This window comes from Xiphophorus hellerii, chromosome 20 (genome assembly GCF_003331165.1).
Source record: "Xiphophorus hellerii strain 12219 chromosome 20, Xiphophorus_hellerii-4.1, whole genome shotgun sequence".
Taxonomy (NCBI): domain Eukaryota; kingdom Metazoa; phylum Chordata; class Actinopteri; order Cyprinodontiformes; family Poeciliidae; genus Xiphophorus; species Xiphophorus hellerii.
Window position 1 is genome coordinate 18,680,188 of NC_045691.1, and position 15,025 is coordinate 18,695,212.

At 38.6% G+C, this 15,025-nt stretch overlaps 1 protein-coding gene across 2 annotated transcripts in view; it reads left to right on the plus strand.

The window, feature by feature from the left end:
- col7a1 (collagen, type VII, alpha 1) overlaps window positions 1-15,025 on the plus strand; it is a 76,155-nt gene that overhangs the window by 31,561 nt on the left and 29,569 nt on the right. Inside the window, exons 52-80 of one of the 2 annotated variants that reach the window (XM_032549162.1) lie at window positions 1,132-1,167; window positions 1,304-1,348; window positions 1,451-1,522; window positions 1,658-1,702; window positions 1,788-1,823; window positions 1,922-1,963; window positions 2,540-2,620; window positions 2,765-2,800; window positions 2,896-2,931; window positions 3,119-3,199; window positions 4,701-4,736; window positions 5,197-5,268; window positions 5,355-5,399; window positions 5,735-5,770; window positions 7,299-7,334; window positions 7,836-7,922; window positions 7,995-8,060; window positions 8,504-8,539; window positions 8,621-8,656; window positions 8,748-8,795; window positions 8,891-8,926; window positions 9,745-9,870; window positions 11,501-11,710; window positions 11,796-11,831; window positions 11,909-11,953; window positions 12,052-12,150; window positions 12,233-12,304; window positions 13,790-13,825; window positions 14,216-14,251. In XM_032549162.1, the coding sequence (XP_032405053.1) occupies window positions 1,132-1,167; window positions 1,304-1,348; window positions 1,451-1,522; window positions 1,658-1,702; window positions 1,788-1,823; window positions 1,922-1,963; window positions 2,540-2,620; window positions 2,765-2,800; window positions 2,896-2,931; window positions 3,119-3,199; window positions 4,701-4,736; window positions 5,197-5,268; window positions 5,355-5,399; window positions 5,735-5,770; window positions 7,299-7,334; window positions 7,836-7,922; window positions 7,995-8,060; window positions 8,504-8,539; window positions 8,621-8,656; window positions 8,748-8,795; window positions 8,891-8,926; window positions 9,745-9,870; window positions 11,501-11,710; window positions 11,796-11,831; window positions 11,909-11,953; window positions 12,052-12,150; window positions 12,233-12,304; window positions 13,790-13,825; window positions 14,216-14,251 (1,704 nt within the window). Of the gene's footprint in view, window positions 1-1,131; window positions 1,168-1,303; window positions 1,349-1,450; window positions 1,523-1,657; window positions 1,703-1,787; window positions 1,824-1,921; window positions 1,964-2,539; window positions 2,621-2,764; window positions 2,801-2,895; window positions 2,932-3,118; window positions 3,200-4,700; window positions 4,737-5,196; window positions 5,269-5,354; window positions 5,400-5,734; window positions 5,771-7,298; window positions 7,335-7,835; window positions 7,923-7,994; window positions 8,061-8,503; window positions 8,540-8,620; window positions 8,657-8,747; window positions 8,796-8,890; window positions 8,927-9,744; window positions 9,871-11,500; window positions 11,711-11,795; window positions 11,832-11,908; window positions 11,954-12,051; window positions 12,151-12,232; window positions 12,305-13,789; window positions 13,826-14,215; window positions 14,252-14,544; window positions 14,581-15,025 lie in introns of both variants that reach the window. The other variant, XM_032549163.1, reaches the window with a different exon arrangement.

Here is a 15,025-nt window from a genome sequence, read left to right on the forward strand (position 1 = left end):
TAATAGCTTACTTGGTAAGTATATTGATTTTTAACATTCACAGTTCAAAAGTGCTGCTTTTAAACTGTGAATTTGATGTGCTGCAGAAGATCAGATTTATTGCTGATTTATTTATTTATTAATAAAAAAATATGTATTTATTTATTGATTTAAATCAATAGATTTATTCATTTATTGCAAATGATGTCACTCACCTACTTGAGAGTGAATATGCACATTCCCAATCTCCCACTGAAATGACCTGATGTCCAAAGATCCCAGAGTGGAGAGCATCTGCCCTGCTAATGCTGTGGAGCCTTTTTTTTTTTTTAAGTGAGGTTGTAGATTTATGACTGAGGCTTTTGCCCTAGAAGATGCTGTTGCCTTAATGGCCCGTCGTTCTAGTCTCTTGTATGAAACTGCAATTTGCTCTAATGGAGTCGGATCGGCCATTCAGATACGATGACTGTCACAGAGTTGATCACATTATGTTGCATATATATTAGTGTAACCGTTGTTTTCAGATGATCTTTGACTTCAGTCACTTGTCTGTTGATGGAAATTACCTCTGAGTTTATATCAGCTTGAACATGCTGGGAATCGTGTTACAATTAATAATGAAAATAATCTGTCCAGCAGTCCAGACAGGCTAATCTTTCAGAACTAAAAGCTGTTTTAGTTCTGCTGTTTGTGTGATCTCTACCAGACAAAAATATTTTTAGAACACATATTATTTGCTTTTTTCGTCATCTTTTTTCAGCGTATACTCATTTGGTTTAATCAAAAACAGCCAAAAAAAAAAGTTTTTCAATCTCAGTTGGTTTTAATTTTATACTTTTCGGTAACTGTCTTTTTGGGGTGGTTTTTGTTAAACGCTGCATCCTCCACTTTATTCGATTCACTGATTTTTGTTGTTAGTCTTTTTCTACCAGTACTGTAACACTTTGTCTTACTCTTTTATAGTAGATACATTTCACAGTATATTCACTATTCACTGTGATGCTAAGCTCTTCCCTCTCATTTCTAACATGCATCCCTTTCTAATGATGGCAGTTTAGAGGTAAAGAAAAAAGCCTCTTTTTTGGTGTAAAAATCACATTGCATGTTACCTGCAACTTCTCTATCATTTATTTTACTATTTCTAAATTCTAGGGAGAAAAAGGTGATAAAGGTGACGAAGGCACACCTGTAAGTAGCTCTGGTTTTGGTTTATGTGTTATTTAACATGAGCTTTAATAGAATGTCCCTTGCACCTAATCATCATTCTGACTTGATGATTAGGTGCCAAATGTGATCTTGAGAATTTCATCCTTTTCTCCTGTAGGGAGAATCTGGACTTCCAGGAAAACAAGGAGAAAGAGGTTTGCGGGTAGGAGATTTTCTTCCGGTTAATTTGCCCCATTAAGATGTTTAAAGCTGCCACCTTACATCGAGTCCAGGTAACAGACATCGTTACTGAATGCTCGTTCAGGGACTGTCGGGTCAGCCGGGGCGGCCAGGAGAGAAAGGAGACGCGGGAGATCCGGGAGAGCAGGGGAGAAATGTGAGACTCTTTTATGTTTAATCGTACAGACAGCTTTTCAATGTGCTCTTGTGCTATTCCGGAGAATACATAAGAGAGCAAACTGCCAGGAAGGTTGTCTGCTCAGTGCCTTTATTGATCTGGGTTTGATTACAGGGCAGCCCTGGACCCGCTGGACCGAGAGGAGAGAAAGGAGAGCTAGTATGCTGTCTTCCTTAATATTGAAATCGACTCATGTATCTTCAGATGTGAACTCAGCAGATTTACACACTTTGTTCTCTTTAAGGGACCTCAAGGGCCTGCAGGGCCACCGGGGAAAGTGGTGAGTTTCTCACTTAGCATTTTTTCTGCTTGGACAAAAACACAGATACGTTGAAAAAGCCGAGCTTAAAGCGATACCTCATATTTATCTGTCAACAGGCTGACATCCAGGGTCAGCTGAAAGGAGAGCGAGGGGAGAAGGTTTGTGCTCTTACTGTGTGTTCTGGTTTCAGTGCATAAAAAAAATTATGCAGGAACATTTTATTTTGAAATTGCAGGTTTTGACCTAGAGCTTTGGAAATGTACTCGTACCCCACAACATGAAAGTCACAGCAAGAAATGTCAATGTGTTTTTATGTGATTGAACAACATAAAGTAGAGGAAAGTTGTGAAATTAAAGGAAATAAACTAATAGATTTTTAAAATAAAAAAAAGAAAAACCCAAGTGTGGTCTGCATTTCTGTCAGTTCCCTTTACTTTGGTACCACTAAATAAAATCATTGCAACCAAAAGTCACAAAAACGGTATGGCACAACTGCAATCCTTCCAACTCCATCAGAACTAACAGGTTTGGCAAGGAGAGCGTTATTCATCAGGGAGCTGAACATAACTGCATGCCACACTTTAGAGATTTTTATTCAAAAAACATTTTGAAATGAACGTTGTGTTCCCTGCACTTCATAATCATGCACTGCGTATGCTATTACAAGTCACTTTGTTTGTTTTGAAAACAGTAGTAGCTCACTCACTAGAGGTCTTACATTATCGTGACCCCAGGGTGACGACGGTGACCCCGGAGAGCATGGCAGCAAAGGTCAGAAAGGGGAAGGAGGGACTCCTGGAGCTCCAGGCCTGCGAGTGAGTTTGGTGTTTTAAATGCTCTAATGGCTGCTGATATTCCACTCTGCTCTAAATGCACCCGCATCCACATCCGCTCCTTTCTGTGTGGATTTGCTGTGCATGACTGATCATCGTCTGTGACTTCTTCTTCTGTCTATAAAGGGTCCGGAGGGACCGAGGGGGCCGGCAGGGATAAAAGTGAGTTTGCTCTGTGCTTCAGTCATCATAACTAGTAGAAATGTTCATCTCATTTTCAAATATAATGAAATCAATTTTGCTATGAATGTTTGCAGGGTGACACAGGAGAAAGGGGATCGCCCGGAGAGAAGGTTTGCCATCGATAAGTGTGACACTGTTTGGTTTAATCAAGACTGAATCCAACAATTATTCACTTTTTTTTTTTTTTGTCTGAGTCTTGTCTCAGCAGCAAATCAGAACGCCTTGTTATTTCTGTCTTTATGTACCACTACAGAAAACACTGTTTGGTACTTCTGACTGTTTCTCTTCTTGTGACAGGGAGACAGAGGAGCATCTGGCTTAGATGGGCGTCCTGGTCTGGATGGTAAACCAGGCTCTCCAGGACCACCTGGATCAAGGGTAACCCAGTTCCTCACATGTTTGACCAAACTCTAAAAATCATTGCAATGAAAGTTGCTATATTACAGTTGAAACCATGTATTTCCATACAGTGTACCACAAATGCAGCTGCCATTATTTCTTACTGTGTGACATTAAAGCAAACTAAACTTTTCCTGTTTAGGTGAGTCAGGGTTGGCATGAAACCTACTATTTGCTGAAAGCCAAAAATAACCTTAGAAATCTTTTTAGAGAATATTTTATTGCTTTCTTCAAAGACAGAACTTTATGTAATATTAGTTTTCTTTTAAGAAATTTTCAAAAGCCCAGTTGATGATGTCATGGCTGTGTAAAATTTGCATGGGTAAATCAACTGTATTTGAGTTGATGGATGTATTTTAAGGCAACACCTTAAACACAGCAACTTCCGTGTGTGATATAACAACCAACCAAATCAACCAAGATGTCAGGAAGAGAATGGTAGACTGGCTAAAGTCTGGTTCATCCTGTGAGCAGATGTACACTTAAATATAAACATAATTTTAAGATTTACTAATTTTACCTTTCAGATCCAAGGTGTGTTTTTAGCTGAAATTTGCTAAATGACCGTACAATAGAAGAAAAAGACTTTGTAAAGTCGCTGGCTGAAGCCAGTAGGAATACATCACAGTGAGTCCTGGTCTGGACTGAAAGACCAATCAGTGAAGCAGAAGACGTTATTCGAAAAGCAAATTAAAAAGCTACAGTATAATTTGGAAATGCACATAAGAACAGATACCTTAATTTCCCAAGACATGTCCTATGGTTAGGAGTTGAAGTTGAGTGTTTGGTCATCATGAGCATTGTTTAATTTAGATGATGATTAGGTAAGACGGTAAGTCTGAGAACACCATCTCCCATGTGGCAGCATCGTGTTATTAGCATGTTTTACTGCAGGAAGGAACAGTGGACTTCACAAAATAGATACAATGAGAAACTCTTGGCTGAATATTGAAGCAACATCTCAAGACATCAGCCTGGAAGTAAATTTTTTATGGATATCCATAATGGACAACGACCCCAACAATGTTGCCAAATTAGTCATAAATTAGTTTAATGTCAATATTTCACAATAGGACACAACCCTAATCTACTTCCCATAGAAAAAAAAGACCTGAAAAAGTGTGAGAGCAAGTCGGTCTGTAAACCTGACTCAGTTAAGCTGTGTTGGGAGGAATGGGCCAAGATGGTGGAAGGAAATAGAAAAAGTTTGACCCAGGCCATACAGTCTAGAGTAAAATCTACCCAGTACTAAGAAAATGTGTGTAAGCTTCTAAATTTAAATAAAGTATTTTTTTAAAAAAACACTTAATTGAGGTATTTAAAAAATAGAATTTTTTTTTCATCCTACAAAACCTAAAACAGGACAAAAATTATTCTGATTTAATAAAAATTTTATTTTAATAAACATATTTTATAATTTTACATATTATAAAATATGTATTTTTGATACTGTGTATTTTAATATCTGTTTCCACTACAGGGTGATCCTGGGAAGCAAGGCGACGCTGGAAGAGACGTAAGCTCCCCCTTTCTATTCAAAATTAAATTTCTTATTACTAAAAAAAGAAATACAAGTATTTTTTTTTTCTGATAGTTTTGTTGGCATACATTCCCTTCTTGTTCCACTGGCGTCTAAGTGTCTGTGAACTTGAGGCGTTCATACAGCAGATGGCGCTGTGTAGATGTTGAAATTCCTGCTTTGTTCCTGTGGCTCGTTGCATAAGCTAACAGTGGAGAAACATGTCTCCAGGCCAGGCCAGTTACACAGGAGACCGTTATGTAATATTGACAGTAATAATGGTTCTGAGGGTTCTGAACGGCTTCAAGCATTCGGTTTAATAAAACTAATTCCTGCTTTTATGGGTGGAGACACTGTACCTCTGCAGCTGCTGATGTATGCTATGATCAAACTCTGTGCATATTTGTTTTTTTTTGTTTTTTTAATGTGGTTTTCCCAATTTGATCTGTTCTTGTAGGGATTACCAGGATTAAGAGGAGAGCAAGGTGCCTCTGGTCCTGTTGGTCCTCCAGGAAATCCAGGAATACCTGTCAGTACTCACCTTCTTACTCACACGTTTGTTTCATATTATGTCTCTAAACTACTCTGTCATAACCGAGTCATTTTATGATGTAGGGTAAAGCAGGTGAAGATGGAAAACCTGGTCCTGTGGGCAAAATGGTAACTCTTCATATTCTGGATGTGTTTTTACCAGCTTTTGATTTACTCAGATGAGATGCATTTGGGCTTTTGGTTAGCAATGTGATATTGATTCTGTTTATTAAGAGTAAACATATTGTGAATTATGTGCATACTTTTCCCTTTCTGTTATTCTCTCACTAATGGGCTTGATGTGCTGATCCATTTCTCTGTGGAGGATCAAAAGCTGTGCAGATACGTATTATAAAGTCAGCTGCATAATGACTGCCTTTAGTGAGCCACTGGAACAGCAGAGCTGAGAGCCCCAGGAGCAGACTGGCCATAATTCAGAATGTAATGCATTTTTTTATACACAGGGCGAGGATGGAGTGCCAGGTGAAGACGGGAGAAAGGTCTGTGGCTGTTTATGAATTTATATCATCTGACACCAGGAGGTTAAAATGTATGAGTACATGATTATGCATAGGAGTGTTTACCATTTCAGCTCAGTGGAAGACATTTAGGCTAAACTAGCAACACGATATTGCAAAGCATCCTATCAGTTATAAAAATATGTTCTGATTTTAGGTATTTGATTATGTTTGTGCAACACTTTTAAGTCAGTTAAACTAAAACAAGCAAATGCATTAGACTGCATTTCAAAAAGATTCAGACCTTGAATCTTTTTCAAAATCAAATTTGTTGTTAAAATTTGTGATGTGTGCAGAACATACAGAGGGTTGAGATTACTCGACGCACATTCATGGTCCAGTGAGCATCTAAATAAACATTAAATTAATCATAACACTAAACTAATTTATAAAAGATTAAATGGACTAAAGTGTGCGCATAAAGGTGCTCACAGGTTTTTCTTTTTAGCACATTACAACCACAAAAAACTGTCAAATTGGGATTTATTTGATAGATAAACAGAAAATACTGCATAATTTTGAAGGGGGTTGAAAATGATGAATGTTTATCGAAGTTATTTACAAAAAATAATCTGAAAAGCGTGATGTGAATGCATTTGGACTGCTTTTAGAAGCCATCACATCTGACAGCTTGGAATAGGTCTTCTGACAGGATTAGACCAAAATTGTATTTTGTGGCACACATGCAAAACACAAGGTGTTTCAAACTACTGAATACCCTCATCATTAGCATGTCAGGTGGATCTGCAGAGACCTGTCAGTGTTGCATTTATTCACACTCCTTTAATTCAGGTGAGTTAGAGAAGGTGTGCATCTAAACATTACAGGATGATCTTGAAGAACAGACCTGGTCACATCTGCAGTGCATCTCCTGCAGATGTCAAACATGGTGGTGGTATCTTTGTTGCTTTCCTGGTGTGGTAGTTCACTTTCAAGCCAGAGAATGGCCCTACACATAGCCAGAGCTACAATGGACTGGTTTAGATAAAAACATACATGTCATAATGGAACAGTCAGAATTCAAACCCGCATCTCATTAAGAATCTCTGGAAAAACTTGAACATTTCCATTTCCAGAAACTCTCCTTCAAATCTGACTGGCTGAGATCGAAACATTTTGAAAAGGGCAAAACATCCAGTGTTCATGTATGCAAATCTGGAAGAGACATAACCCAAAAAGACCTGCAGCTTTAACTGTAGCAAAATGCGATTCTATAAAGTATTGACTGAGGAGGACTGAATACAACTGCGTGCCACATCATTCAGAATTTTATTTGTAGAGAAAATTGAAAAGCATGCATTGTTGTTCTTCCAGGTAACAATTACCCATTATTCTGTGAAGAAAATCCCATTAGAATGCTTTATGGTTTGTTGATGTAAGGTGGCAAAATGTGAACATATTCCAGACCTATAAATATGTCAGGAGGATAATGTAAGTGCATGCTAATTGTTGCAGCTTGTGTTTACGCTCAAATTCTCAGGGGTTTGACGCTGCTGTTTCTAATCTGCAGGGTGACAAAGGAGACGCCGGAGCAGCTGGAAGAGATGTCAGTTTGGTTCAACCTTTTTCATTTATTTATCTTTCACTCATATGATTTAAAGTTTGTTTCTGCTCTGCATTTTCCATTCTTCCCCTCATACTTCCTGCTTGTATCATTTCGTTCACCAGCTTTCTTTTATATTCGTCTGTTTCTCTCTCTAATGGCTCGCTTCTCAGGCGTAGTTTGCTCTGACCGTGACATCACACACTCGCCCTCTGCTGAATCAATAGGCTCCTTAGACCCAGTTGTATAGATTCACTATCTTCTAATGATGAAGCTTAGCCTTTAAGGGGGGAGCCACTTCAGAGAGGAATCCAGAGGGGCGCCAAATGTCACACTGCTGTTTTCATGTGCAAATTCATATTAATTATCTCTTGAACATCAGCGGAGGGGTGGCAGCAGCCACCTGCTTTGATTTTATAGTTCAACTGAGTAGGAAGTCACCAAGAGTAGAGTGAATCACAGTCTTAAGTTCACAAGTTGCTGTTGTTTTTTTTCTTTTTTCAGGGCCGTGATGGGCAGAAAGGGGACCGTGGTCCTGCTGGGCCCTCCGGCCCCTCTGGACCACAGGGGCCTGTTGGATTACCTGGGCAGGTAAGTCACATGAAGAAAACTGAAAATTAGTAGAAGAAAGCAGCATTTTGAATAATCTCTGATTTATTTCAGGTTGTATATGTAAAAGGTGATGGGGCCGCACCCATCCCAGGTTCACAGGGGCCTCCAGGAACGCCGGTGAGTTCAGGATTTAAAAATTCCTGAAAAGCAAATTACTTCTCATCCTGAACTTCATCAAAGTTTCATAATTTTAGGTCCGTAAACTAGAAACTGTAACAATGAGAATCATGCAGTTTAACTAGAAAATACTACATTATTGTGAACACCCATTCCAAGAACTTTCTTTAATTTCAATTTATACACTTTGACAAAGAATGATTGTAGTTCACTTGCTTAACATCCTGAACTTATCTAAAAGTTATGACCTAACTAGTTTATGCTCATTTTTTTCAGTTTTTAAAAAAATAAAATAAAATAAAGTTTGAAAAACATGTCATGTGTACATGTACGTATTGATTATATGATGCAACATTTGCTGTGGGTTTCATTTACGCCTGTCTCAGTGGAATAACTTATCTTCAGTGTCTTGATATTCCCGTTTCCATTCCTCTGTTTTCCAGGGTGTGCCTGGAATTCCAGGAGCGATGGGAGCCAGAGTAAGAGGCAACAGCTTTTGCCTTTTGTTATCAATTAATAAATGTACTGTCTGGTTTCATGACCTTCACTGTTTTTGTCAGGGTGAGCGAGGTCCAGCAGGTACTAAAGGAGATGCTGTAAGTCACAATTGATGCTGATGTCCTAAAGAATTAAAATCAAAGTTTTATCATTGTTGTGTTGAGCTCTGCATGCCTTGTTTATGCTTAGGGAGACCCAGGAGAGGATGGGGCTCCTGGTAAACCCGGAACAGCAGCGGTATGATGACAGGCAATGTCATGATTTCCTTTGTTTGTTTATATTTATATATTTATGCTTCTATTATTAATGCGGTGTCTGTGCTCTCTGAAAAGGATGTACAAAGAGCTCTGTCCGGCCTCGGGATACTGGTACGTGGTCTGTCTCTGCTTATTATGTTTCATTTAAGAGACTGTTGTTTTAGAGATAAGGAACTCAGGCTATATCAAAGAGATAAAAGTAAGCAAATTCAGAAAAAAAATATTTTTTTCCCCATGTAGTTGGGGGCGAAGTCAATTTATGCCATAAAGGATGGTCCGTCATCTGGTCAGAATACTACCAGAACTGCGTTGTGACATTTATAAGTGTGTGGTTCAAGGTATTAGTGCAGGGGTTAAGGGTGAGGTGGAGACTATGCTGATAACTGAACCTAGAATTTTGACTTTCTGTAGGGTACAGAAAATCAAAATAAACTCAGTTTTTTAAATATTTTGGCCAAAGAGCAACTCAAATGCCTCTTCAAAAGGCCATAATTAATGCCATTAGTTAATGTATGTAAAATATTGTACTGTTTTAGGAATAAAACACAAATTCAGGATTATTAAAGTATTTTTTTTAGGAACATCAGCGACAGGATCATCCTTTTATTTTTTACTAATACCTCAAACTCTTATTTAGCCCCGCTCTTCAAGAAGGCTGCCAAATCAAAATGATCCCCTCATCTGATATTCCCAACACTTCTGAAATGTTTGAGAGCTTACGCCCCAACATCTCTTAAAATTATAATGAGACCTTTCATTTCTGAAGCCAGCATCAGAATGTGGCATGTAGAGGAGTCAAATGCATTTCTGAAGCTGTGGACATGAATTTGTTCTGACCTCCCTTTACCTGAGGTCAGAAGCATTTCACAGGGACTCATTGCTGCCACTGTAACACTCCTGCATTTATCTGATTCCTTCCCGGCGTACAGGTGTCGGATCTGAAGGTGCTTGTGGACATGAAGGACACAGTGCTGTCTCCTCCTCCGCAAAAGGTTGAGAAGGGTGACAAAGGAGACAGAGGGGAGCCTGGGATCAGAGGACCATCTGGAGCAGATGTGAGCGTGACTAAGACTCACTCCGTTACTCAGGCGTTTCATCTGATGCTCTATCACTTTCTGTGTAATATTAAGACTGTTGATGGTAAATTTTCCAAGTATACACCAAGATGTGTACTACACCTGAGAGGCATCTAAACAAGGATCTTTGATATCTGCCTTGTTGCACATTTATTTATGGGAGTTTCTTTTTATGAGGCTGTTATGTAGCGAGGAGAGTGTAAGTTTAATTACAGCAACTATTTAATAACCTTTATTATTTGCCAGTGGTGCCATTTAAATCCTTGTATGCTTTGATTTATTGCACGTGTTCTAAAAAGTGTTTTGCAATGCTGTTTCTAATGTTTCTATTGTATAAGCAGAGATTTTTTTATTTATAACTCTCCGATGAGCATACAGAGATAATGAGGAGTAAAGTGATTTGCACACGAACAGCTGGTAGGACCGATGTTTTTCATGTGAATGTATGATTTTATTTATTGAAGGGAACCAAACAGCCTCTTGTTTTATCTGCACAACAAAGAGCAAGTGAATCAGACGGATTCTGATTTGACCCGAGTTGACTCAACACGAAATTGTGTGCCGTCAGTGAAATTGCAATCTCCTGATTAGCTGCAAGCTGCTTTGTTTGTCACTTTCTGTTAATTAGAGCTACTACTGGTAAAGTGCTGCGGTCATTACTGAAACGAGGGGCTGCAGAACTGGGCACTGGAGCGGTCAATAATTATAAAATCTGATTAAGGGGTTTTACAATCTATCTCACAAGAACAAAACAATGCATGATGTTAAATTTTATGGCGCTGGGCAAGATTTTTGGAATATTCTTTTGAAAACTATGAATCCAATTTGTTCACACATGTGGAGGAAAGGTTGCACAAATCCCAAAATGTGTTTTATGAAACCATAATTAGCTTAGAATAATCCAGTAAAGGTTAAACTAACGTTTATGTTGTTGTTTTTATGCCTGGTTGGTTCCCAGGTGGTTGTGCTAGCTCCCTTTTAGTGTTTTCACACAGAGAATAATGGTTCCATGAATCTCAAACTGCGTTTAAAAATGTCTTCTCAGTGTAGAACCTTTTAGTTCAGAGTTGATTAGTATGAAAGTTATTCATTAGTGTGAAACCGGCCACCACTGGACTCTGGACTCACTGCAATGTGTCCTATTCTCTGGAATGACTATATGTGCTGGCAAAAATATGAGAACTGCTTAGACATTTCCCTCTGAGTTCCTACAAGATTGATGCATAAAGCATATTATGTAGATGAAGAGTTTGGTTTGGTGTGGAGGAAATGACCTGGTTTACACAGAGCTCTGACCTCAACTTTAGAGAGCCTTTGGGTTAAATTAGAGCAGATACTACAAGCTAGGCTACATTTCCCAACATCAGTACCTGACCTCACAAATACCCTCATAGAAGAATGGTCAAATATTACTAGTACTATTTTAATTACTGCTAAAAATGGGATGTTATTAAAGTACATGCATGTGTAAAGACAAACACCTCAAAGCTTTTGGCAATGTATTGTGTCCTGAGGAGTAATGATAAGTACAAAATGAAAAATTAAAACAAATAAAAATGAAGTTATTTGCTTGAATGAATCCTAAAATGTGAATCCGCCTCTGTTCCAGGGCACTCGAGGTTTTCAAGGAGATAGGGGACCGAAAGGGGAACAAGGGGAGCGAGGGCCCATAGGACAAACGGGGCCTCCAGGAAGAGCCACTTTAGAACGAGGACCAGAGGGACCCGCAGGGCCTGCTGGGGAGCCTGGCAAGCCGGGAATACCGGGTGTTCCAGGGAGAGCAGGGGAACTTGGAGAGACTGGGAGGCCAGGAGAAAAGGTGAGGAAGACAAATGGTGCACAAAATGAAGATCTTTTTCATTGACTGAGCATGCACAGTGAGATCATGTGTGTCTGTGTTTCAGGGAGAGCGAGGGGAGAAAGGTGACAAAGGCAACACTGTGAGTAATTATGTCAGACACATGTAGTTAGCTTTTACGGTTTTTACTGTCAGCTGATAATTGCCTCTATTTATCAGGGCCTAATTGGATTAACAGGACCAGCTGGCCCTCCAGGTCAAAAGGTTAAGTCCCTCTACCTGAGAGCTTTTTTTTGTAACTGAAACAGTATTTGTAAGAGTAGAACAAAAATTTATTTTAATAGTGCAAATATTCCTTGCAGGGAGATTCGATTTTGGCTGGTACTCCTGGGCTTCAAGGCCTTCCTGGAGTGAAGGGAGAGCCTGGTGCTGCAGGACCATTAGGATCCAAAGGAGAGAGAGTACGAAACAAAGAATATAAAATCCCATGTCAGTATCTCATGCTCTGTTTTGTGGAATTATTGTGTGTTAAATATATTACAGGGTTTTGTGGGACCTAGAGGTGATAAAGGAGACAGAGGAGATCCTGGAGATAAAGGACGCGAAGGTTCAATGGTGAGAAAACTCTTGGTTTAGGTTACAGTATACAAGCATAATGAAAAAAATACTGTGTGGGTGAAATGATGAATAAGTCTGGTTCTACTGAGACGTAGATGTAAAGATAGTATGATCATGTTTTCATGTTTTAAGTTAGCCTTGGGAAAGTGCTAACGCTCAGCTAGCATGAGCTTTAGCAATGCTAATGCTGCTCATAAGAGTTGGAGATGGGTGGACCACTTCAACATTTGGGACAGAGAAAGAGAACATCATATTTGAAAACTAACAAACCTCATTTAGATCATTTTTCAAAGTGGTTATTGCAATATTTTGGAAATGTGCTCATTAATTATCCAAACTATTAACTGATGTTCAGTAAGCTTCATGTATAGTTCCCTGAAAAAGTATTAGCCATATTTCTTCTTTTATAACATATTTATGAAATAAAATGTTTTCAAATGATGATTTCTTTTCTTAATATTAAAATCCATTCAAACCATCCTGGCCTTGTTTGAAATAACAATTACCAGCTTGTTAGATCACAAAGTTCCTGATTAGCCACATGTTCTTTCAGTTTTATTTGCCACAATGTTACCTGATTACTAAATTGCAGAATTAGGAAATCACTTAAGAATAAACTGTCTCACAATATGACGTAAACCAAAAATATCTCAAAAGCAACACATCATGCTGCAATCTTAAGAAATTCAAGAACAGATGAGAACCGAGCTCATTGATGAAGAAGCCATATAATATAAACATAATTGTGATTATGTGGCATGACCTCAAACAGGCTTAGAAACTCTCCAGTATATCCGAATTAAATTGATTCTGCAAGGAAGAGTGGGTCCAAATGCCTCTACAAAAATGTAAAATACCTATTTCCAGTGAGCAGAAGTATTTAATGGTGGTTGTTGCTGCCATTTATGCCACAACCAAATATTAGGTTGATGGGCCAATTGCTTTTTCACAGGAACTAAATTGGTTGGGTATTTTTTTCCTCTAATAAACAAAATCATAATTTGTCTTTTATCTTGAAACATTTTAAGCGTGGACATAAAAGTGCTTGTTTATATTGACGTTCTTTTATATGCATCTTGGTGATAAAATGCCATTAGGTTGTATGCAAACAAGAAGTTGTAAGTAACATTTGTTGTCACTTTGAACTAATCAAAAGCCATTTAGACTGCTACATAAAAAATCAGCTATTTGAGAAATGTTATCATAAAAAAGAATAAGATGCTTTTTGTCTATTTCAGGTACATCTAAGCTTTATTTTAAGAGGCACATTTATCTCTATCCCTAATAGGGGGTTGATTGCATGTTAACAAAATGTGGAGATTGTTCATATTAAAAATGGCAGAAAAATGATTAACTTATTTCACAAAAGAGGATAATCTTTCATTTCACACATATATTCATATTTGCTGTGTATGTTTAAACACTCTGTGAACATAAGGTATTGTTTTCACAATTGTATCAATAAGTGGTGTGTAATTCCAGGGTGTGCCAGGGGAACCTGGACAGGAGGGGAAACCAGTAAGTGGAGGACATAATGTGGAGTTCTGAATTTAACAATTCTGTAATTATAGCACGATTAGCTTGATGAAGTAGCAGCTTGTATAAGCATGGGGATTCAAACTGTGAACTGGTAAGTATTATTTTTGTTTATAGAAGTCAACATATGTTACAACAGATTTATTTTTGGTATTTTAATCAAAAGCACACACATTTTTGAAAATATAGTCCAGATAATGTCCATGCATCTTTTTTTTTTAACTCTAAAGATGTTTTTTTTTATGCTCAAAACTAAAAGTCAAACTCACTGTTTCATTATTGCTTGTTTGGATGTGAATAAAATGGAGGAGAGCTGCAGACATTAAGCACTTCCTCTCAATTTTTATTTTCCTTCTTGACATGTTGGAGCAGGGCTCTACGGGGCCTCCTGGTCCTCGAGGCCAACCAGTGAGTAACCCATTAGCTAGTCTGCTTTTAGATCTGACCTGCAGACTAAAACTACTGGGTTGGCTGCAAGCTCAAATCAAACGGAGCTCTGTTTTTCCCCTCCCTTGCGCCGATGCTTCATTGATCTTGTTGCAGCTGTGCACCTAACACCCAACTCTCTAACCATCTCTTCTGTCTCTGTTCATTTTCTTTTCTGTCTGTCTTCTTTTTTCAACACCTTCCTCCACCAAACTGTCTCCCCACACCCCTCCTGTCATTTCCTTTTTTTTTTCTTTGTCTTTCCTCCTCTCCAGGGCTTTCCTGGGTTCCCAGGAGTTCTAGGCAGACCGGTAGGTTTTCTGCTGCTGGCTGGCATGCTTTAAGCTCTGCAGGAGGGAGGGAGGGAGGGATGTGTCACTGTGACATCAGACACAAGTGGGTATGGACCAAAGTCACTGATATGCCTGAGGGCTATAGATTAAACAGCAAGGAGCATGAAAAGCGGCAACAAATGGAAGAACAACCTATCATCATGATGCCGGCACTGTAAAGTAACTCCTAGGCAAACTGAGCTGCTTTAATCTTAATTCATATGAATTTTAAACCTTATTCTGGCAGCCTGGATAAGAGTCAGACCTTGATTAGTTCCTCATGAAATGTCCCCAAAGGCACTTGTGTTGAACTCAGGAGGTAATATTTGAAGTTTGATTCAAAACATTTTAAGACTTAAAGAAAGTATGAAGATGAAAGGAAGTGGGCTCTGGTCCCGAGGTGGAGCTTCCATCAGGATCCTGT